The sequence below is a fragment of the Musca domestica genome, unplaced genomic scaffold (assembly GCF_030504385.1).
Source record: "Musca domestica strain aabys unplaced genomic scaffold, Musca_domestica.polishedcontigs.V.1.1 9, whole genome shotgun sequence".
Classification (NCBI taxonomy): Eukaryota; Metazoa; Arthropoda; class Insecta; order Diptera; family Muscidae; genus Musca; species Musca domestica.
The window spans coordinates 10,644,727-10,667,957 of NW_026712435.1; the positions used below are offsets into that span (position 1 = coordinate 10,644,727).

A 23,231-nucleotide genomic window follows, 5' to 3' on the forward strand; every position below is an offset into this window, starting at 1 on the left:
CCTGCAGGCAAATGACTGATCTGTACAAAATGTTAGCTTCCTATTTTAATTCTTTTCGAATCTAGTGTGATTACAACTGACGGCCTTAATCGTCTTAGAAATTTATGTGATCAAGAATGTATATACTTTGTAGGCCTATGATCATTATTGCTATGAGTTCTGAGCGAAATGACAACATAATATACCCTCCATAATCTGTATGGTAGAGCGTATTAAAAATATGTTCTTACCATAAGCACCCAAATATTAAGTCGGGTTCATGGTACATAATTTTGTTCGATGCAGACTTTTCATCTCTATGGAATAGTTAACCGCATAACTTGCCCGAAATCAAACCGTTTTTTTTTTTTTTAAGACAATAACCGCCTGGTACATGAGAGACGTCCAAACCATTACATGGTAATAGAACTTCCTCACCCAGGCAAGGCAGAGTGAACGTACTCGATGCAGAGAGGGAAGTCCAAAATTATACGAGAGAGCCTGTACATCAGGAATACTATCAGGCATGTATGAGTAGGCTTCATACCAGACCTGTAAACAACTTATCGATTTGGGTTGGTTCGGTTCAGTATTATGTGTATACATACATATCCAGATCCACACAAAAACTGCCTGTCAAAATGCATTAATTTAGTCGCTGTGACTAGCCTTGAAGTAATTTTCAACAAATCTTTAAACCAGTAAGGAAACGTCAAAAGTCGGGCCGGTCCGACTATATGATACCCTACACCACTATGCATATTTAATAGAACTCCCATTACAAAAAAGTTTATATTGGAAATTTAAGTGAAGTAGATCATACCAACTATGATCCAAATCACATTGCGGTATTGTGCATGATATGACTTCGATAAAGATTATATTAAAAATATTTAAGGGAGCAATAGTTATACATTTATAGTGAGCAATAACAATAAAATAAAATCGGATTAAGATGAAAATCGAAGCTATATAAAAATCTGAACCGATCTCGATAAAAAATATTGTTTGGAAAATTTCATCTCAATCGGATAATAAATGCGACCTGCATTTTTTTCCACAAAAATTACATGGACAGGCGGACTCAGAAAGTGATTATATGAAGATCCTCAAAAGTAACTATCTCGTTCGCTTCTTCATGTTACAAACAAATGGCCCAAGACGTAATACCATTACAAACCCGAGTAGTTTTGGCTCAATTAAGATGCGAATGGTGAACCCCCCTCAATTCCTTTTGGGCCCCGGATCGACAGCGATGTGCAGAACATCTGCTAGCTTGTGGCACAGGACCACATGATACGCTGCAACTTTTCCGCTGTGCAGCCAAACCCACTCACCAAACTCCAGCGTCGTTGTGGACCCAACTCGTACAGGTTGCAATCTTTTTGAGGCTGGACTTAGAAGCAAAACCTGATGGAGAAGAATCGGATCGAACACAGCAGTATGAGTTGCAACAACAACTATTACTACTATTTGATGTAGCCGTTCGGTTCGGAACACGTTTGCTGCCCTGATTCATACTGATGCAGTCACTGATGTTATTAACAGCAATTTTTCACATGCTTACAGTTTCGATAACTAACGAAATTTCGCCGGAAAGCAAGCCACAAAGTAGTCGGTAAGACCTACTGACAGAAAAAATGTTTCTGACTTTTTTTTCTCTTTTTTACATGAAAAGTAACAGATTTTAGTCGGTAACGGCAAAAATATTATAAAATCCCACTACTGATTCTTCCCAAATACTTGAATAAAAGCGAACTAATAATACTTAGCATAGAAATAAAGTTACTTTACAAGATCCGTTCCAGTACTATAAGAATGTGAACAAGTAAAAAAACATTAAGTTCGACTGGGCCGAACTTTAAATACCCTCCACATTTGGGTAAAGACATTTTTTTATATAAAAGTATCCGACATGTTCCACTTTAAACTACAAATACCAGTAAGACAGTTTGGATAATGCTGTTGAACTTTTCAAAAACACCATAAAGTGGGTGAGGCCATTATATGGGGTCCATTCCAAAACGGGAACCTCCATAGACAATTTTATAATTCATGGATTATCTTCTATCAACTTTTCTTAAATACCAAATTTGAAACAGGATTGAATAGGATTATCAAAATACCGAATATCGATGGGTATCGTTATAAGTGAGGTTTAGGAAAAAGTGGAAATATTCAATGTTCTGCCACCGGAGCTAGAACCCATTATGCTGGACGAATTCGTGGGAAAATGTGACAAAAATCATCAAAATACCGAATATCGGGAGGTACTGTTATACGGCAGCTATACCAAAACGAGGACCGATATATTTCATTTTCAATACCAACCAACCTAGATACAATACAAATTATTGTGCCAAATTTTGAAGTCCTGCGTCAAAACAATGTGGGTAATTTCAATAGACACACAGACGGACATCGTTATATCCACTTAGAATTTTATGCTGATTATAAATATATATACTTTATGGGGTCTACGACGAATATTTAGGGATGTTACGAACGGAATGACAAATTTGATATATCCTCCTTTTCAAGGTAAAGGGTATGAAAATGTTACCACTTTACCACTATTTTGAGAAAAATTGCAAATATAGTAGATTTTTCCCCCATTTTCTACGCCAAAGTCCGTTAACATTCCGGCTCAAACCACGACACTGTCCGCTAAACAAACAAAGAATGCAAATGAATGGAATTGCTTTGAAATATTCAAACAAGAATTTTCTAAAAATACCCATCAAGTCTATGTTGGTACAGGCATTCAAGCCTAATCCCTACAGCCCAATGTCAAATGCTACGCGGTTAAGCGTTAATCTCCAAATGGTTGATTTCTAAATGAAATCTCAGCATAATTCAGCTATAAAAGTAAAGTCTGTTCTGCATTTGGATTTTGTCGATAATGACCAATAAAAGTTCGTAGAAGTTTCTAAAAGATTTAGCACCAAACAATCGGAAAGGAGAGCGTTTTGTGGCAGCGGTTAAACCATGGAATATTATAACATCAGTTCCAATGCTGCCATCAAATTGGACAATGCTTCGGCAGTGTTATTTCCTCAAGCCAGGTAAGTGTTTAAAAGGAGAACAGTGACATTTTTTAGCGAATTTTGGTTATTAGTTCAAATATTTTGCAATGAAGACATTTTCTATAAAATCGATAAGAGCCTGCAAACGTTCCAGTACTAAGTTATTCGTCGCTGTGAATAATGAAAAATGTTTGGTGGCTCGTACTGTTGTGCTCATGCTGATGTATCGTTATTCAACTCCAAAGGAGGCGACGTGTATGAACTGAGCCCACAGTGATCCTTGAGTTAGGTTTGGCTGGGCAATAAAAAAGAACGTGTCGGGCAAGTGATCTGCGCTCTGCTACCAATTCCTCATTTATTAAGCTTGCGATTATTACTTGGGTGTAAACAAATTCTTGTCATAGGAGTTAAGTAACTCCTGGTGAGAATATCCCCAGACAAAAACCAAGAGAGCTACTAAGGATTGGTGGCTCTTTCCGAAACCCTGGTATTCCCTGCCTTACCCCTGGTCAATTGGACATATTCGACCAAATAACAATTGAGGCGGCTCCACTATCTCAGTTGCGTCAAGACCATTAACAGCAGGCAGACCTTCGTTATTCGTCGTCCTTCATTAGCAATGGGTGCTGGATGATCACCAAGAAGGTTATTATCTCCATATTGCTCCATTACTTCAATGACCGCGTCAGAGTGAATAATATTCAGACCTACTTGATGGACCTATTGATCTAGAGCTCTTTACAAATCACAAAAGCTGAATATTCCCCAACTGATGAGTACGGTGGCTAAACATTTTATTGTGCCTCACGGGTAAGACTATCGCCTCCTTAAGAAAGTGATTGACAGATGTCATGAGGTGGCACCCTGGGCGGTTGGTTTAGATAAACTAGATTCTAGTTACTAGAAGGTGATTCAGCCGATTGCAAATGTCATTAATAATGGGTCCGAACGCCATGAGTGTAAAATCAGCCGCGTATTATGATTATCTCAACGCCATTAGTAGGGCGTGGAATACCAGAAAGGTAGAGGATAAGCCGTTTCGGAGATGGGAAAGTCTTCGCTTCATTCTGTGAATTTTCTTGTTCCTTAATTCCAACGTCTCAAACTAGACAGGAGGATAGGGCTTTCACATGGTATGGCGTGATTAAGTTGACTAAATACTTTTACTATAATTAAAGGCCACTGTCGGACGGCCTGTTCCCCTGGTTGAATCCCCCAACAATATGTATGCAAATGGTTTCCTGGAATTCACGTTTACGATTAGAAACTCTCTTCGATGTTGGGGAGCAGTACAGACTCAAGCGTCCTCGCAAAAGGCGACAAAAAAAAACAAGTAAAATAAGTAAAAACAATTGGAACGATTTTGGAATTTTCAAAAAAAAAAATAAAATCTTGTTGTTGCAAAATGGTCAGAGTTAATCCCTTTATTTTTGTTTTTAAAAAAACTTCGTTTTTTTATTAGTGGAGAACGATGATAATGTTTACCAGATTCCTTTTCTATTGAGCTTACGATCTCGTCACTTGGGTAAAAAATGTTTTTTGTCATAAAAGTTATTTTTAAAATAACTTCTGGAGAAAATATCCCAAATCGGCACTATCCGAAACCTAGGTATTCCCTGCCTTACCCCCTGGTAAACATTACCATCGTTCTCCACTAATAAACAAAACGTTGTTTTTATAAAAGCAACAATAAAGGGATTAAGCCTGACCATTTTGCAACAACAAAATACTATGGTATCCCGAAAAAAACAAGCCAACACTGCTCTAAAAATAAAATCCGTTAAAAATTCTGTTTAAATCTTAAAAATACCGAATGTAGCCGTTATATCAGGGTCGATACGACGATGTGGACCTGCATAGGTAACTTTTATCATAAACCATTACACTATTCAAATGCGAAACGGTGAATAATGTTGCTAAAATCGTCAAAATACCGAATATAGGGAGGTACCAATTTATGGGGGCTATACGAAGACGTGGACCTGCACAGACAATTTTCTGTCATAGGCTCCAATACCCATTAGGTACTTTAAATACCACATTTGAAACATTTCCGGTGAATAATGTCGCTAAAATCATCAAAATACCGAAAAAAAGGAGGTGCCATTATATCCCTCATATACCAAAACGTGGACCTTTTCAATACGAAAAGTCCTGCAGACATTATATACATTTGAGTAAAATTGTTTCAACCTGTCTGTCACCTCTACGCCATTAAATGAGAAGAGACCTTCATCCTCCTTTCCAGAGTTCAGGAGCGACTAAACCATTGCGGTGCAGACGTTACAATAATATAAAGTCAGTTCGTGCGACGGAGCTCATTACGCTTATTTGTCAATACTAATGCCTCTGGTGAAAAGATTTGGAATAGTTTTTCGACCATGTCCCGGAAACACCTACCTGCTGCCTGAACACAAAATGGTTTGGGCAGTTCTCTAAAGAGGCGTTCAGAGTTATAAACTCCGGTGGAATATTGAGGATGACAAAAACGGGGAGGTAGTCTGAGCCTATGTCATTTGTCGGAGTTTGGGACACAATGGATATGTCCAGTAAGCTGTGGACATATCCATCCATCCTGGTGTGTGTCAATGTGCGATGCCCCTCGGATTATTGCCTAGGACCGAATTAGAAAATCCATGGGGCACATATATTTAACGCCGGAATATACACGTTTAGCACCTCCACTTCGGCAATTCCTCACTTGACCACTACCTAATATATTTCTTGTATGGGTTTCTAAAGCACAAGTGAGATGGGTCTTTACTTAATCCGAAAATTTCAATAAAATGTGAAAAAGTGGCGAACTTACACCAACTATTTAGGATACTTTGTTTATATTTGGCTTTACTTTTATAATCTAATTTCCAGCAGTTATTAAAAAAATGAATTTTGTCGCACAGTGTAATTAGATAAAAAAAATATGAAATATAGCCGGAAGTGGAGTGGAGTTTTTTAACGACTCCATCAAAATTTCTCGACTTCGCATCCATGGATATAACCACGTAGGTTAGGTTAAACGCTCCACTCGGAGACCTGCTGGTCCATTGTGTCCATCCTAATAGGAAATTGGGAGGAAGAATAATAGTAGAAAATAAGATTATTTTGAAGATGTTGCATCCCCTTTCGTCCAGCCATTTTTGTTGAATTCTCTCCGAGTAGTGTTTATGAATAACCTGTAGGAAGTGGCACAGGGGTGGTTTGACGGAGTTCTCAACTTCAATGGTAGTCGATTCGGATCCTAGCATAGCCAATTCGTCTGCAGTCTCATTGCCTGAATTATTGTAATGACCAGGAACCCAACAGAGCTTGATGGACAACCCATCGTTTTCCAAGGATCTCCTGCAGTCCAAAACAGCCCTAGACTTAATTGTAGAGGAGTTTAAGGCTTTCAGTGCTGCTTGACTGTCGGCGTATATAGTGCTAACCTCGTTGTTCCTCGTGTTTTTTTTTTGACTGCAAAGATTTCCGCCTGGAATACGCCACAGTCGTTTCTAAACTTGAAGGATTCGTGTTTCATCCGTATTTCTTCTTTGAACCGTATGTATAAACAGCAATGCCGCGAAAGGTGGATTGTTATGGGCCCAAGCCACCCTATCAGGTATGTGGATGTCAGGTGGATCAAAGTTCAACCGTGGTGAAATATAATTACTTGTGTTGGCTTCAACTGACACCTTCCTTACACGCTCGAAGGTCTCACAATGTCCAAAGGTTTAGTTCTCTGATTCGAAATGCACACCTAATTGCCTGTTCCTCTACATGTATGCTTAGTGGGCTTAAGCACAGTAGGGTGTCCAGTGCAGCTTGAGGTGTGCTCTTGAAGCCACCCGTTAATAGTAAGGATGCGGCTCTTTGAACTTTGTCAATGTGACGTAAGTAAGATGACTCGTTCAAGGAATGCCGCCAGGATAGAGCTCCATAGGTTAGAATGGGGTAAACAATTGACTCATACACCCATTTAATGATGTGTGGTTTGAGGCCCCAGCTTTTACGTATGGAGTCCTTGCAAGAGTAGAGTGCAATCAAGCCTCTTTTTGATCGCTCCTCGGTGTTCTGCTTCCATCTTAGTTGGCGGTCGAGGATAGTGCCGAGGTATTTAGCTTCAGAGGAGAGGTTTAGCGTGACCCCATCTAGCATCGGTGGTATAAAAGGAGGACATTTGCGTTTCCTCGTAAAGAGGACGAGCTCTGTCTTTGATTGGATCACACCTATTCCATTGCGACGTGCCAATTGATAAGGTGACTAGAGCCCCCTGCATCACATCGGAGATAGTTTGCAGGAATTTCCCAGCAATCAACAGGACAACATCATCAGCATAAGCGACTTACCCAGTTTTCCCTAGATCTATGAATATATGGTTGATAACCAGAAGCCAGAGCAATGGTGATAGAACACCGCCTTGCGGCGTGCCCCTGGTGACCGATTTGGTGACGGATACTTCCCCAAAGCTTGAGTTGATAATTCTGCTGCTCGGAATTTATTAAGAAGTTGAGATACCCCAAGTCTTAATAGGGAATTACGAATGGATTCTAGTGCGAAGTTGTTGAAGGCTCCTCCAATATCAAGCAAAGCTGCCAAGGTGAACAAGGAGTCATTCATGTTTTTCTCAATGAAACCTACAACTTCGTGTTGCGCTGTTTCAACAAATTTACCTTTCATGTAGGCATGTTGAGCAGTGCTGATGACAGTCGTGGGTAGTAGAGATCTGATTTCTATGTCTATCAGCCTTTCTAATGTTTTTAATAGGAAGGATGATAGACGAGACATGTTGAATCATAGCGGGAACAATGCCGTCTCGCCCTTGGGATTTAAAAGGCTTGAATGTGTCTATGGCCCACATAATTTTGGATATATAACCACGTAAATTTTATGTATGTGGCACTAGAGTCAAGCTCAGGTGCACGTTTCGAAAAATATATAAAAGAAAAACAAATTCCAATCCGTTATTTTGAAAGTCAGTGCAGAGAAGTGGGGATGTATAACAATTTTTTCCCTAAATGAGTATTATGGAGTTTGAGACCCTCCCTTCACCAGATTTTGTATGGCATTTGAGTGAACTTATTTTGAAAAGGCATCAGGTTAATAACTGTATTATCTATTTCGTAGATTATCTGCTGAGAGGCGACTATTGGGCTGGGATGTACCACCACACGAAATACGCCATATACCGGAACACTGGCTGCAATTTCAAGAACCACCGGAATCGATGCACTACTTGTTAGCAATGCTGTACATATTCTTCACCATAATGTCGCTTACCGGAAACGGTTTGGTAATTTGGGTTTTCTCGGCGTAAGTAGTGCACACTTTTCGTTCTCAGCTCATTTTGTAAAATTCGATTCAATTGCAGAGCCAAATCTTTACGAACCCCCTCAAATTTTTTGGTTATAAATTTAGCTGTTTGCGATTTTCTGATGATGTCCAAGACACCGATATTCATTTACAATAGTTTTAAGCGCGGCTTCGCCCTGGGAAATTTAGGTTGTCAAATATTCGGCATAATTGGATCATATACAGGAATAGGAGCATCATGTACAAATGCCTTTATTGCATACGATCGGTACAATGTAATCACACGACCCATGGAAGGCAAGATGACCCACGGCAAGGCGATACTGATGATCATCTTTATTTATATGTATGCCACACCTTTTGTGGTGGCTTGTGTCACTGAAAGTTGGGGACGCTTTGTTCCGGGTAAGTATGGTTGGAGATCTGTGAATGAACGTTATGTGTATATTATAATTATATTCACCATCGTATTGCCTTAACTTACCGATCGTGATAGATAGAATTAAGAAGATTTGGTTGTTTTTTTTTTTTTAATTTTTATTTTTGTAATTATCATTGCATTACTTTTAGAGATCAACTAACCTATGTAAAATATATGTATGTATGTGTACGTTTGTGTATTTTCATCTTGTATATTTTGTTGTTTTGTCGTCGTTTTTGTGTATTCCTTAGCTTACACACAGTTAAAAAAAACATGCGATCTTATAATAAATAATGTAAATCGGCCGTTTCGTAATTCAAATTAAAGAACTGAACATGGATCGAATCTTTAACGAGTAGTGTGAGCCTACATTTTTGTTGCTTATTGTTGGTATATTATGTTTGTTGCTGATACTTTGCTGCTTGAAACTGAAATTCTCTTTTTGCTTTTCTTATAAAATTGTTATTGAAAAACAGAAAATAACTATTTTAAAGTTGGTTGGTTTTTTTTATATTTTTACTTTTGTTTTATTATTGTTTGTTTGTAATGTATTTAGCACATAAACATATTCGAGTAAACGACAATAAACAAAACTTACATTCGATAATTGTGTTAAAACAAAGACCTTGGTATATACAAATGGGAGGGTTCACCAAATGAAAAAATAATAATGAAAATAAATCAAAAGTAGTGGCGGGGCAAGAAAAGGATTAAGTGTGTTCGAAAGAATGCCTTATGAGAATTGTGTAATAGAAAATCCTATACCGTACTCATTCTACAATGCCATCCACATTCTATACCATCTATACCAAGAGCTTCTTGTAACTAATAAATGAAATAATTTCCGCATAAAATTAACTAAAAATATAATCTTATCATTAAACATTCCTGTAAATTTCAAAGAGTTTACAAAAGAATTAAGTCTTTAGGAGTTTATAGTAGTTGGTGGATGAATTTTAAACGGCTGTAACACTTGAATCAATTGAAAGTGAGTGCCAAATATGGGATACATTTTTTTTGTTGTTAAGGAACATAACATCTCCGTTCTATTGTTATACGAATAATTAAGATAATTCTCTAGATACGAGAATATTAAAAAAAAAAAACAAAAACTTATCTCTAAAATAATTAAACATAGACCACAAAACTAAATCGTTCAAGATAAATCGTTTCCAATACCATAGCAGAGCATTCCATTTGTGCCAAAGATGATATTTTTGCCGAGAATTAAATCAAATGTAATTTGTCTTTTATATTTCCATTTAACTGGGTTCCAAAAGGAAAGTCCGTTGCATTTCATCTTCTTCGGGTTCGAGGAAATATCAGCAACACTTTCATTCAAAAATAAAATGTTATGTTTTGTTGAATTTCTAAATTTAGAACTAAAGCTAACAGGAGGTGTTTTAGAAACTTTCCTGTTATTTGCATGGATTTTGCTTCACCCACATGACCACCAACTAGAATTTTTCGTTTCGTTATTTAGTTTTTGTTTTCTCGGGTATTATGTCTGGTAGTCTAAATTTCCTTTGCAATATTCTCTCACTCTGCGATCATCGATGTTAGAATGTTATTGATATTATACAATTGAAATGGTAACATTAATACCCAAATTTCCATTATCGGCAAACAGTTGGGCAATTGATGTGTCAAACACCAAACAATCGGAATTGTGAATGGCTGAGGCTACACCTTCGTGTATAGATCGTGGCATTGCCTCCCATGTGAGACGTCGACGGTTGCCATTCAGTTCCAGACGATACACGAAATTTTCGGCTTCTTTGCGCGATCCGATTAGCTGGACAATGGCGAAGAACTGTTGATGTCCATCGTATTTTTCTTGTTTCTCTAGGACGAGCATAAAATGATGACCGAAACACGACTGCATCATGACCCAGTCAACAGCACCTGGTAGATTTATGTCGGTGGCTAAAAACACAATATCTTCACCTTGTAGTGTGGTAATACTTTTATGTGACATCATTAAATGTTGCATGACTAGATCCAGAGGTCCTTGCCATTTGCAAGAGGCACCTGGACATGGACACAAGTAGGGTCGACATTCGCAGGTCTCTTCATGTTCGGTTTTTTCCGTATAGAGCAATGATGCTGTACACCCATAGCCTGAATGCTTACACGGAAACTTAACATTGGAGGCTACTTTCTCCATGGCCAAATTACGAATATTGGCCAAGGGACCACGACACGTTGGACAGCAGGTGAGCTTCGAGCGGCACGACACACACACCAAATGGCCGCTCGAACACTGGAGTATTGGTGGCAACACATAGTCGAAGCACACCGGACATTCGAACAACGATGTTAGATCGGTAGACATACCGACATCACCGCCTCCGGCGGATGACAGCGAGGAGCTAGAGGACGATGATGTGTTGGCCGATGTATTGCTGGTGTTGGTATTGCCAGTTGCACTAACAGTTGGTATTTCACGCTTTATTTTATTAATTTTATTAGACATTGGACTTTGGTAATGGTGTGTTATTGCTGGTGATGTTGAGGATATTAGTTAATACAAAAAGAAATCCTAGGGGAATTTGTCAACCTAATGCTGACAAAAATCTGGTCTTATCTTCGGCTATAGCAAAAGTTCTTCGAGTCTGTTGTTGGCAGTTTTCAAAATGTTTTCCTTGTTTAGAGAATATGCCGGAGCGATGATCGATGTTTCAGGCGACAAATGAATGTGTCACATAGAAATCATTGGATTAAATCTGAAATGAAAAGACAAAAATGCAATGAAAATACCATTATGAAAAAAAAAAAAACATCTGAATAATATAAAATCGTATAATTGTAAAAATTTTACAACTGCAAACAACCGGAACATAGACATAATGTTAACGTTAATCAAATCCTATGTTGTTAAATTTGGTATTTGGTATTTTAAGCGCAATAGTAAAAAATTCTATCGGAATGCTCATGATTTAGCATTTAGAAGTTATTAAGGTATTTTGTTAAGGGTATAGTTTCTTATTCTCAATGAAAGAGGAACACAGAAGAACTAGCAATGAGAAGCTTGATTGCACTCTATTCTTGCACGAACTCTATAAGTAAAAGCTGGGGCCTCAAATGGATGTATGAGTCAATTGTTCGCCCCGTCCTATCCAATGGAGCTCTAGTCTGGTGGCATTCCTTGAGGATATCATCTTACTTACGTCACATTGACAATGTTCAAAGAGACGCAACCCTACTATTAACGGATGGCTTCAAAAGCACACCTCGAGCTGCACTAGACACTGTGCTTAAGCCTACTAAGTATACACGTAGAGGAACAGGCAATTAGGTGTGCAATTCGACTCAGAGAACTAAACCAATGCCGCAGTCAATGCTTTGGACATTCTGCGATCTTAGGGCGTGTAAGGAAGGTGGGAGTGGAAGCCAATACAAGTGATTTTATTTCACCACGGTTAAGCTTTGACCCCCTGACATCCTGATCGTGACATCATGAGGAACAACGATGTTAGCAGTCCGCTGACTATATACGTCGATAGTCAAGCGGCACTGAAAGAAGATCCTTGGAAAGACTGGGTTGTCCATGGAGCTCTGTTGGGTTCCTGGTCATTACAATATTTCAGGCAACGAGACTGCAGACGAATAGGCTAGGCTAGGGTCCGAATCAGCTATCATTGAAGGCCAAACCACCCCTGTGCCACTTCTTACAGGTACTTCATAGACATTACTCTGAGAGAATTCAACAAAAATGGCTGGGTGAAAGGGGATATAGCATCTCCAAAAGAATCTTTCTCCAATACTCTCGGAGAAAAGAACAAAGCCTCTACTGTCCTTCTCGAAACTTGATTTAAAACTTGTGGTGGGTATCATCACAGGTCACTGCAAAGTGACCTCGAAATGGGACAGCGATGATATTGACTACTGTAGAATATGTCAAAACGAAGAAGAAATTGTGACCATCGAATGCCAATGTCCAGCGCTCAATAACGTGGGACAGGTTGGTGGGGGACCGAAGGACCGATGATTTGTCTTCCTTTGGAGCTTAAGTGGCTAAAGACGGCACGGCAAAATTTTTAGCCGTGGATCACTCATCACTATATCTCCTATCAGTAATATCTCCACTTTTTTCCACCATTCTTTTCTTTCTTCCGCTTTCTTCATTAGGATGAACACAATGGACCAGCAGGTCTCCGAGTGGAGCGGTTACCAAACGGCAACTGCGCGCCCTTTAACCTAACCTAATCTAAATAAATGTAAATTTGGGGTATTTTCTTGGTACGTTTTTAAATGAAATGAATCGTTTAAATAAATTGAATCCTTTTGTTGTTGTTTCTCAATACTATTAGGGGAGAATAATGGTAGTGTTTAACAATGATCAGTCAGGGAATTTCGAGTTTTCGGAAAGAGCCACAAATAAACGCCAACACTGTTCTGTTCTTTCTTAGGCAAAAGAGCGCACAATTGGTTTTTTGCTGTCTAGAACTTACGGCGACAGGGACGACCATGTTATCAACCTAAACCAGGAACCTACGCAAGGTGTGGTCCTGGGGACGAGACACATTTCAAAATGAATGCCTATCTGCCATTTCTTGTATATTTTACATGGAATATTCATTTTTTTGGCTTTTAGGAATAGCTACTTCTAACATAAATAATTAATTCATTAAATTATCTTCTTGATTCAAGTTGTGGAATGTGATGCCTTAAGTTTCTATTTCTACTCTTATTAGCGAGTATTAGTTATTCTATTTATTTTCTTATCTTGATTCCGCTGCATTTTCACACTGCTTTACAACAATTTTGTTTATTGAATTCTTAAAAAAGATTACTAGCTTTGAGACTGTTATTAATATATAAGTTATGGGGCCTGTGGGCTTCTATATATTTCGAAGTATAATAAATAAATCAAATGAATTTTGTTGTCTGCATAGATTATATTATTAAGATCATGTGCAAAATACAAACAGCAAAGAAAGGTCAAAGTCGTGCGGAGCCGACTGTAGGATAGTAGAGCTACGCCTAACAAATGCCTTTATAATCATAATTTGAATTTGATTGAAACTAAAATATGGGAGTTATATCGGAGCTATAGCATTATCTAAACAGGTTTTCACAAAATTTGTCGCATTTGCTTTTATGCTTAATTGGTTTAATGTACCAAAATTAATCCTATCTGGGCTTGTGGAATATATTTAACGTCTGTGGCGGACTTAAATTGGATAAAACATATATATCTGACACACTTGCATCTAGGCTGAATTCAGTCTTATGTACCAAAATCCATCCAATAGGGCTTATATTACATATATGGGACACAATAAAGTTGAAATCGGGCGAAGATGTACATATATGGAAGCTATATCTAAATTTGGATCTACTAGCACCAATTTAAAAACGATTCGTCCTATGCATAAATCGATTCAGAATGTGATTCTATGTAGATCATCAAAAGGAACCAAGGGACTATGTCGTGTTCTTCTGCATGTTACAAATAAATGCACATAATAGCCTGTACCCCAGTATGGTATAGGGAATGAAACTGTGTCCACTTTGGAAATACACAACTCAAAAAAAGACTATTATTTTTATATTGAACTAGCTGAACCCAGTGCGCTTCGCTAATTCTTTTATTTGATATGCATTCCAAATTTTATATGCATGGTTAAAAAAGGACAAATTCAAAAATTAAAAAAAAAAAACGTAAATTGTTTTACTTCTATGCGTAAACCAAATAGCTTGGTCTACCAACGCGTGAACACGCCAGGAACAACTCACCATGAGAAAAGTAGGAACATGCGTGCAGGAAATTGCAATATTTTGAAGTTGAGTGGCATTTCTGTTGCAATTAGAAAATTCGAGTGAACAACATACTTCCCCGTAATAATCGTATCCTCAATTAAATTTTTTGTAGTTTTATACTGTTAGCCTAATACCATTGCAAAGGCGTTGTGGGTCAATGCTTCTAAAATAAAAAAATAATCCCAATAAAATAAAATCATATCCCAATCTGAACCGATTTCAATATAATTTTACAAAATTTACTTTTGCACCAATTTCATTGAAATTGGAGGTACATACCGTGGCCGAGAATATATATGGGAACTATATCCAAATCCTAACCAATTTCTAATTAATTTGTCAAATTTATTATTGGAACCAAATTCCGCCACACGTTAGGAATTTCATTGGAATCGGACATACATATCGTGTTTGGTGCATCAAATAAACGAAATCGGACGAAAATATATATGGGAGCTATATCCGAATCTGAACCGATTTCAACGAGTCCATAAATTACAAACATACAAACATTTTCCTCTTTTATAGATATAGATACCGAAATGACTTCAACGTAAAAACCTCTTTTCTGCTTTCTAAGGTATTTGACAGAATGTAGCCGTTCAAAAACTAATTGAAGTCTTCTTTAGTAGGAATAACATGACTAGGGTCTGTGTTGATTGTGATTAAATGTTAATGGAGTCTATTGTTACTCCCGTGATAGTTCGTGTAAATTACAATTTAATAACACACATTACGCAGTGAACATTAGTTCGCCATGAACAATGTAATGCATTCAAAATGGTGAAATGAAACAAAAAAAAATATTTTTTTGGGAACAACTAAAAAAAAAAAAAACTCTGGGTTTTTCGAAATTTTTCCAGAGGTAGGTATTTTTACCCTAATTCCAGGAAACTATTTTTTCTTGGAGGACGGACCCGGGACCGCTGATTTTTGACCCAAAGGTCCGTGTTTAAGACCCGGATCCACTTACCCGATGTAGACAATATAGGTTTGAAAGTTTATGAAAATAACTATCCCCAAGAAAAAAATTGTTTCCCGGAATCAGGCTAATAATATCTACCACTGAAACAAATTTCAAAAAAAAAAAAATTAAGAGTTTTTACTAAACAAGAGTTAAGTCCAAAAATTAAAGAATTAATATAAAAACTTGTAAATATTTGTCCATTTTGTTTTATTTTCATTATTATTAAAGATAATAATAATTTAAATCCGTTACATAACGAATTTAAGGTAGGCCAAAGCTACTAATCAGTTATTTATTTACTTGTATAGATTATCATGTCAAAATTAGTTGGGTTTGTATTCTTTTCAATTATACGAAACTTTTTTGCAATATATTTCAATTCAGTTACAAAAGTGCTTACTACAACATGTGAGTAGACAAAATCTAACTATTTTGTGACGAAATAAGTCTTGAAAGATATATAGAACATTATTTTGAAGAAAATTCTTGATCTTTTAATCAGTTATTTTTTTCTAATGGTTCTAAAAAATCAAAAAAAGAGCTGTAAATTCGGCCGGGTCGATCTTGGAGTACCCTCCAGCATTTGGAACGATTTTGGCAATTTTCAAAAAAATAAAATCCGTTAAAAATTCTGCATAGGTAACTTTTGTCATAAACCATTACAATATTCAAATGCGAAACAGATTTTTAAGGAAGAACTACAAAATATAAATTTAATAATGAAATCAAAAATACGTAATTGTATGATAGAATGGATTACCCATTCGATTTTGAAAAAATGAGATTCTCAGCTTGATTAAATTGAAAATTTCATAAAAACAACTTTATATTGTTTGCAAACATTGATGTTTCTGTAAAAAAAATTGTATATAGACAAATTTTTAAAAATTTTTATGTGTTATTGCTTTATATGTGCTAATAATTTTATTTACAGTTTTTTCCCCAATTTTGAACTGGACTTCGTGTACATTATGTTTCCAAAATGTTATACACCACAAAGAACGATACAACCCACTGTGTGTAGATTTTGCTGCTAATTTAGTTGCCATTGTGATAACAACAACAAATCAGGTGGTTGTCGATTGCAATTTGCTTTTGATTGTTTCTCAGTTCTGTTTATGTTCGAGGCTCAAAATTTCAATTCAGGTTATGCGAATGAATGGCTACGTACCCAGGTGCAAGTAGCTAACTTGTGAATTGTAAGAGAAGCGATGGAAACATACAAACACACACGTCGCATATCTTTGACCTTTTTATGATGAATTTCACTCTTTCTAATTTTCACACATTGACCCCCTTGAAAATTGTCTATTTTCAGATATTTTATCATTTCACCATATAATAAACTCAAGTAATTGATAACTTGTGTATTATGTATACATAGTGACAGTGCCCACTGACCATTTTACACATACTGGGTGTACACACATACAAACCCTTTTTGTTTACCTTTAACGTTTATGGCGATATCTGTGGCTTGTTTTAATCACTTTTGGTTTTTACATTTATTCCCGAAGAAGACTGCATTGGAAATATGTTGAACGCTGCGACACGGCTTTTCCTTCGATTGCTCTTTGTGGCATCTCATATGTTGTCACGACTGACTCTAACTTTTATCTACGATGTTGTTGTTGTTGTTTTTTCGCTCGTTCCTTACTATTTCCAAATGGTGGATGAATGTTATTCTTATTGTTAAATATTATTCTGTAGTGTAATCATACGAAATAGATTTAAAAGGCTATAGGATACACAATTGTATAATGCAACATCTGTGATTCCAGTAATATTTCAAATTTTATTGAATTTTTTAACACAAATCTACAATTTATTTGTCTAATTATTCTTGCTTTTTAAACGGCTTTGTTAAATAGTCTCGTCGCAATTTTTGTGATCTCTTTTCGACCTTTTTAGAATGACACTTTTGATTCCACTTAAACAATAAAACAAAAGTACATGAATTAATGAAATGAATTTGTTCAAAAAAGCGCAGATTGGCAGAATCTTCTTTTTTACTTATTTAAATTGTTTTATTATTCACTTCATATTAATAAAATTCCTCCTACTCTGTCTATAAAATTTCTCGTTTTACTTTTAGGGATACGTAAGCCGACTTTGAACAAATCGACATGCAGGGACACGTAAGCCGACTATGAAGCAATCGATAACACGATTTTAATTAATAATTTCCGAAATCGGTGAATTAGTTAATTCATGTTTTTTTATCTTTTTTACTATCGACACTCCATTACCTGGAAGACCTCCATTAAAATAAATATACATTTAAGAACTTAACCTGTCACTGGCAAAATACACATGTGTAAAATTATTTTGGACATACGCTCCTTTGTTCTTTTCCGAAGAAGCCAGCGGATAATTTAAGTTGAGAATATATAAAACACTTTTTCGACTGGCTTAAGTCATCGGCTGGCTTCTTAGTAGAGGAACAAAGGAGTTTTAGTTTGACTTAGTTCGATTTTGGACCTACGCTCCTTTGTTCTTTTCCGAAGAAGCCAGTCGATGACTTAAGCTAAAAAAGCGTTTTATGATGTTTCCTCAACTAAGAGCTCTGAACAGCAAGTTTTAGCCAATTTACATTACAATTACAATACATTTACAATTTTTTCAATATTACCCGATTTTATTTAATGGAACCCAATCCTAAATAGTAAAGAGTAGTTGCACGATAGTTGCACTAGTTTTCATGTTTACCGTTAAAATTATTGCAACAATACTATATATTGACACTATGAATTGTATGTCTTTTTTCTTTTCATTTTCAGAGGGATATTTAACATCGTGTACTTTTGACTATTTAACTGATAATTTCGATACTCGTCTCTTTGTTGGTACAATTTTCTTCTTTAGTTTTTGCTGCCCTACGGCACTGATTATATATTACTATAGCCAAATTGTTGGTCACGTGTTTAGCCATGAAAAGGTAAGTTTCAGATTTGTAACCATGGTACAATAATTACAAGGCAGGGCAAAGTGATTTCACAACACCCTGTTCCTAATACAATTGCAATTCTTTTTTTGCCCAATTCAATTCAAGTGATTGCTATGCCGTACCTGTGTTCTTGCATCATATTTGTAACTATAGTACCATGGTTCAATAAAAAAAGGTTGCCCAACTACAAGGAAACTAGAAAAATGCAACTCTATGCTGGAGTCAAATTAACTTTTAAATATGCAACAATTGGTTTTGTTTATTTTTAATTTCAATTTTTTTTTAACAAAATCCTTACATTGGGAAAACCCGCGAAACAAGAATGGAATTTCGGGAGTTTTCCACAAGATTGAATCTACAATAGTAGGACAATACAATTTTATCACAACATTATACAATTTGTTACCTATTCACGTCGAAAATTTGCATTTATTTTTCAACCACATTTGAAATAATTTCAAATTATTGTATTTTTTATTCAAAACAATACACACACATACACAAAATGTGTATATGTTTTGACAGAACATGGTAGAATTTAGGTAGATGCTTATGCCATGTTTACGTTAGAACTTTTTGTAGGGTTAACCTACTTTGAGAGGATTTATTTGAAGTAAAAGTAATGGAAATGACAATTTAAATCCAAATCCAGTGGGTTAATCCTCATATATATAAACGTACTGTTAGGAACATTGATATGTCAAATGTTTTATGAAAAATAAGTGGATTTTTGAATGTTTTTTATACGACGCAAATCAGAGGTTGTTATAATATTTTTTTTCAACAGTTTTTACGAATTTTAATCATTTTCATTCAACATTTTCAATTCCAAAATCGCTTTGACATTTCATTGTCCCAGCAGCTGTGTCGATGCGACTACCTGTATTCCTCTATAATGTGACAGAATAAGGGCACCATAAGAAAAAAATTTATCTAGGGGGTACCCATGGTACAATAAAAAAGTAAGGTGGAGCTACCAGCTGATTACATTGTTTTCTAAGTGTGTCAGACTTCTGCCAATTTTGTATATGTTTTTGTTGTTTTGAAAAATAAAAACAAAATATTTTCAAAATCAATGATTGGAAGAAACTTAAATTGCGGGGCGCGCATTAATAATATTAACATAAATTTAACACTTAGGATCATACTCTTAAGAGAACATCCAGGCATTTCACTCACATTTCGTGCTATTTGACTCATTTTAAAAATGAACAAAAAATATCAAATAAATGAAAACAACATGTTGCCTATAATTTTGAATAATTCTGACAGGAAGCGGGCATAGCCTCAGGGCTGTATTTTTGCAGTTTTACGAAGCTGTTCTACCTCCTTATTGTACCATAGTAGTTTCTTTGTTCTAGAATTATGCCATGTATAGTACAATGCAGAGCTAAAGGCTAATTATAATTTTTTCTGAGTGTAACCATGGTAAAATAATGGTGAGAATACATAAAACGCTTTTTTGACTGGTTTAAGTCATCGGCTGGCTTCTTCGCAGAGCAACAAAGGAGTTTTAGGTTGACTTAATTCGATGTTGGCCCCCGCTATTTTGTTTTGTTTTGTTTTTTTTTTTTTTTTTTTTTTTTCAAAGAAGCCAGCCGATGACTTAAGCCAGTCAAAGAAAAACTTTTTTGTATTCTCTCATTAACACAGGTAACAGCAAGTGTTTTTGTACAACAAACGTAACAACAACCACAGCCTATTCCACGATATCGAAAGAAAATTTGTGCGAACAAAAGCTAGTCACTCACTTTCGTATCACTATCATTCGTTCGTTCTTTCGCATAGACTCACAGCCAGTTCCACGATATCGAAAGAACACGTTCGGACAACTTTTACACGACAAACAGCTGATTTCCGTTCCACTAAAATTTATCAGAACGAAAATTTGCACGAAAATCAAAGCGAACGAAAACGTAAGCATTTCAGTGTAATTTTGCGTTCCACTATCTTTTTTCTTTCGTACGCATGCGAACACAAATGTCAAAATCAGTCACTTGTGTGTTTGCTATCGTATAATAACAATTAAGGAAAATTGTTTTAACATAAACATTGCTTGATTGAAAATGGAAACAATAATGTAAGTAAAAATAATAAATGCAATTTAATATGTGAACAACAAATATATATTTTTTTTATTTTCTCAATTCCAGCACGAAAAAATCATCAACTACACAGCTGCGGGCACTAGTTGAGTAAGTGGAGGAGAATCCTGTGTTCGCCAGAGGAACGCCAATTTTTGGAAGCAGCAGAAGAAGTTTTAAATCGGGGCGGATTTGGGTAGTTCTGCTACCGGGCACCCACTTCTCTTCCATCATATCCAAAAGAGCCCGAAAACTTCCTTCGACACACGAAAGTTGGCCACAAACCTAGAAAAAATCATTTTTATTATTTCAAAAATGTAAAAATACAATCATACTTACTGGTTGTTAGGTACTTCAAATAAATTCGAAGCATCTCTTAAATGCCTCCGTGGCACATTTCGAACCTCCTCCATAAAAATAGGGCTACGGAAATATTCTTTTTTTTATTTTCTAAGAGCACAAATAGTTTGAACACAATCACTAGAAATTTTATTTTGTTTGTTTATTTACAATTTGTTTGTTTACAACTGAAATGTCAGTTGAGACAGAGCCACTGCTGCTTTTTCGCGTTTAAATAAGACATTTGACGCTTTTTTTGCTTTATTTCGCGATTAATTTTTCCAAAAAAAATATTTAGCAACACTGAATCACGTAAGGCTATGCGAAAGAAAGAACGAAAGTTAGTGGAACGCATTCTTATACGAAAGTGAGTGAGTAGCCTTCGTTCGCACAAATTTTCTTTCGAGATCGTGGAACAGGCTGTCAGTGTTGCTAAATATACCTTTGAAAAAATTAATCGCGAAATTAAACAGAAAAGCGACAAAATGACAGATTGAATCGCGAAAATGCTGTAAAAAATACAACCATACGTAACATGGTAAAATAATATAGGTATACGCATCGACTCAGCTGCTGGGACAATAAACTGTCAAACCAATTTTGGAATTGAAAATGTTGAATGAAAAATTATTTCAATTTGTAAAAAAAATTGAAAAACGTGTATTATAATAACCTCCGAATGACGTCGTATGAGAAAACATATAAAAATCTAATTATATTTGTAAAGACATTTAAAATATTTTGACATATCAATGTTCCCAAGCGTTGATGCATTTACCTGTATTTTTCTACCATGATACGTAAGCTGGCTCTGCCTGACTTTGACACTAGCATTACTATAGAGACAAATCAGCTTGGGTTTGCTGCTACTTGTAATAATTATACCATGCACCCATAGCGTGAATAGAAGAATTCAAAGAGATTTGTCATAGAATAATGAATTGAAAAAAGAAATTTCATTCATTCTTCTGGATTTTTAGTTAATTTTTAAAAAAAATTTATGAGACACTTGTTGAACATAATTTTCAATAACACTGACCGAAAACGAAAGTACCATTAGGGTTGCACTTAAATATCATACAAAATTGTTTTACCTCCATATTGTACTATGTTTGTAACTATATGATATCTCAAATTACAATTACTTCTCAATTTACAGGCACTTCGGGAACAAGCAAAAAAGATGAATGTAGAGTCATTACGATCTAACGTAGACAAGAGTAAAGATACAGCTGAAATTCGTATTGCTAAAGCTGCAATTACAATATGCTTTCTATTCTTTGTGTCATGGACACCGTATGGCGTAATGTCACTGATTGGAGCTTTTGGCGACAAAAGTCTCTTGACACCAGGAGTAACAATGATACCGGCGTGTACATGTAAAATGGTAGCATGTATAGATCCATTTGTATACGCCATTAGCCACCCGAAATACAGACTAGAGTTACAGAAACGTTGCCCTTGGCTGGCTATTAATGAAAAGGCTCCAGAAAGTGCCAGTACCGCTTCGACAACAACACAGGAACAAGCACCACAGCAGACGACTTCGGCCTAAATACACATATTTATAAATACATAAATTTTTTAAAAGGAATATATATATAAAGATGACGACTTTGCCATGGATAAGGCTTACGATATATTCTACACTACAATCATGGAAAACAAACCTGGCTATTCTCTTTGGCGATCTCTAATAAACTGAACGATTAAGGAAACCCAAGCTATGGCTTTTTTGGTCAAGTTGGGTCATACACATGTGAAAACAGTATTATTCTTGTTTTGTAGCATATTTTATTATTTAATAAAATCTCAATTAGAATTTACCGCAAACTAAAAATACAAATGCTATATTCGTTTGGTGCAAAAATCTACTATTTTTACTAGAATACAATAATTCGCAAACAAATATCGCGTCCTTTTTTATACCCTCCACCATAGTATGGAGGGTATATTAAGTTTGTCGTTCCTTTTATAACACTTCAAAGTATACGTTTTAGATCCCACAAAGGATACTGTTTTTAGCGATGTCCGCCCGTCTGTCTGACCGTCTGAGAGAATCAATCTAGCTTCGGACCGACATGAAATAGGTTGATTAAACTTTACTCAGATATGTTTATGTCGGCAGGACTTTTGGTACTGAAAATGGGCTATATACATACACATTTTCATATAGAAATGGCTCAATAAGAAAGGTTTCTCAACTTCAAAGAAAGTACAAAAATTGAACTCTGTGCTGGAGTCTTATAGTGTCCAATAGACTTTTAAATATTCAATAGTTGGTTTTTTCATTTTTAACAAAATTCTTATATTGGGGAAAACCCGGGAGACGAGGATGGAATTTTGGGGTTATTCCACGAGATGGAATCTAAAATAGTAGGACAATACATGTTTATCCCAAAGTTGTACAATG

At 36.0% G+C, this 23,231-nt stretch overlaps 2 protein-coding genes and 1 long non-coding RNA gene across 4 annotated transcripts; 1 reads left to right on the top strand and 2 right to left on the bottom strand.

The window, feature by feature from the left end:
- The first annotated feature begins 2,866 nt into the window (after positions 1-2,866).
- Positions 2,867-22,664, top strand: LOC101894455 (opsin Rh3). The gene is made up of 5 exons (XM_005190015.4): positions 2,867-3,044; positions 8,109-8,294; positions 8,353-8,699; positions 18,229-18,386; positions 21,978-22,664. Exons 1-5 carry the CDS (start codon positions 2,968-2,970, stop codon positions 22,371-22,373), a joined length of 1,164 nt encoding a protein of 387 aa, XP_005190072.1. The 5' UTR covers positions 2,867-2,967; the 3' UTR covers positions 22,374-22,664.
- On the bottom strand, positions 10,191-17,557 carry LOC101894291 (E3 ubiquitin-protein ligase sina). Of its 2 annotated transcripts, none has more exons than XM_005190014.4 (2): positions 16,898-17,557; positions 10,191-11,441 (listed from the first exon to the last, which is right to left on the bottom strand). In XM_005190014.4, the coding sequence occupies exon 2, from the start codon at positions 11,189-11,191 to the stop codon at positions 10,292-10,294; it is 900 nt and encodes a 299-aa protein (XP_005190071.1). In that variant the 5' UTR covers positions 11,192-11,441; positions 16,898-17,557; the 3' UTR covers positions 10,191-10,291. The 2 variants fall into 2 exon arrangements, with proteins under 2 accessions (XP_005190071.1, XP_058987694.1); XM_059131711.1 differs by lacking the exon at positions 16,898-17,557 and adding an exon at positions 14,458-14,615.
- LOC131806880 (uncharacterized) lies at positions 20,499-21,969 on the bottom strand. Its single transcript, XR_009344206.1, has 2 exons — positions 20,819-21,969; positions 20,499-20,764 (listed from the first exon to the last, which is right to left on the bottom strand). It is a non-coding gene; the product is annotated as an uncharacterized LOC131806880 (long non-coding RNA).
- Positions 22,665-23,231: the final 567 nt, after the last annotated feature.

Coding starts and splice junctions, on each gene's coding strand:
- LOC101894455 (XM_005190015.4), top strand. CDS start 2,968: ATGGAATATTATAACATCAGTTCCAATGCTGCCATCAAATTGGACAAT. Junction 3,045..8,108: donor GTGTTATTTCCTCAAGCCAG/GTAAGTGTTTAA, acceptor TCTATTTCGTAG/ATTATCTGCTGAGAGGCGAC. Junction 8,295..8,352: donor GTAATTTGGGTTTTCTCGGC/GTAAGTAGTGCA, acceptor ATTCAATTGCAG/AGCCAAATCTTTACGAACCC.
- LOC101894291 (XM_005190014.4), bottom strand. CDS start 11,191: ATGTCTAATAAAATTAATAAAATAAAGCGTGAAATACCAACTGTTAGT.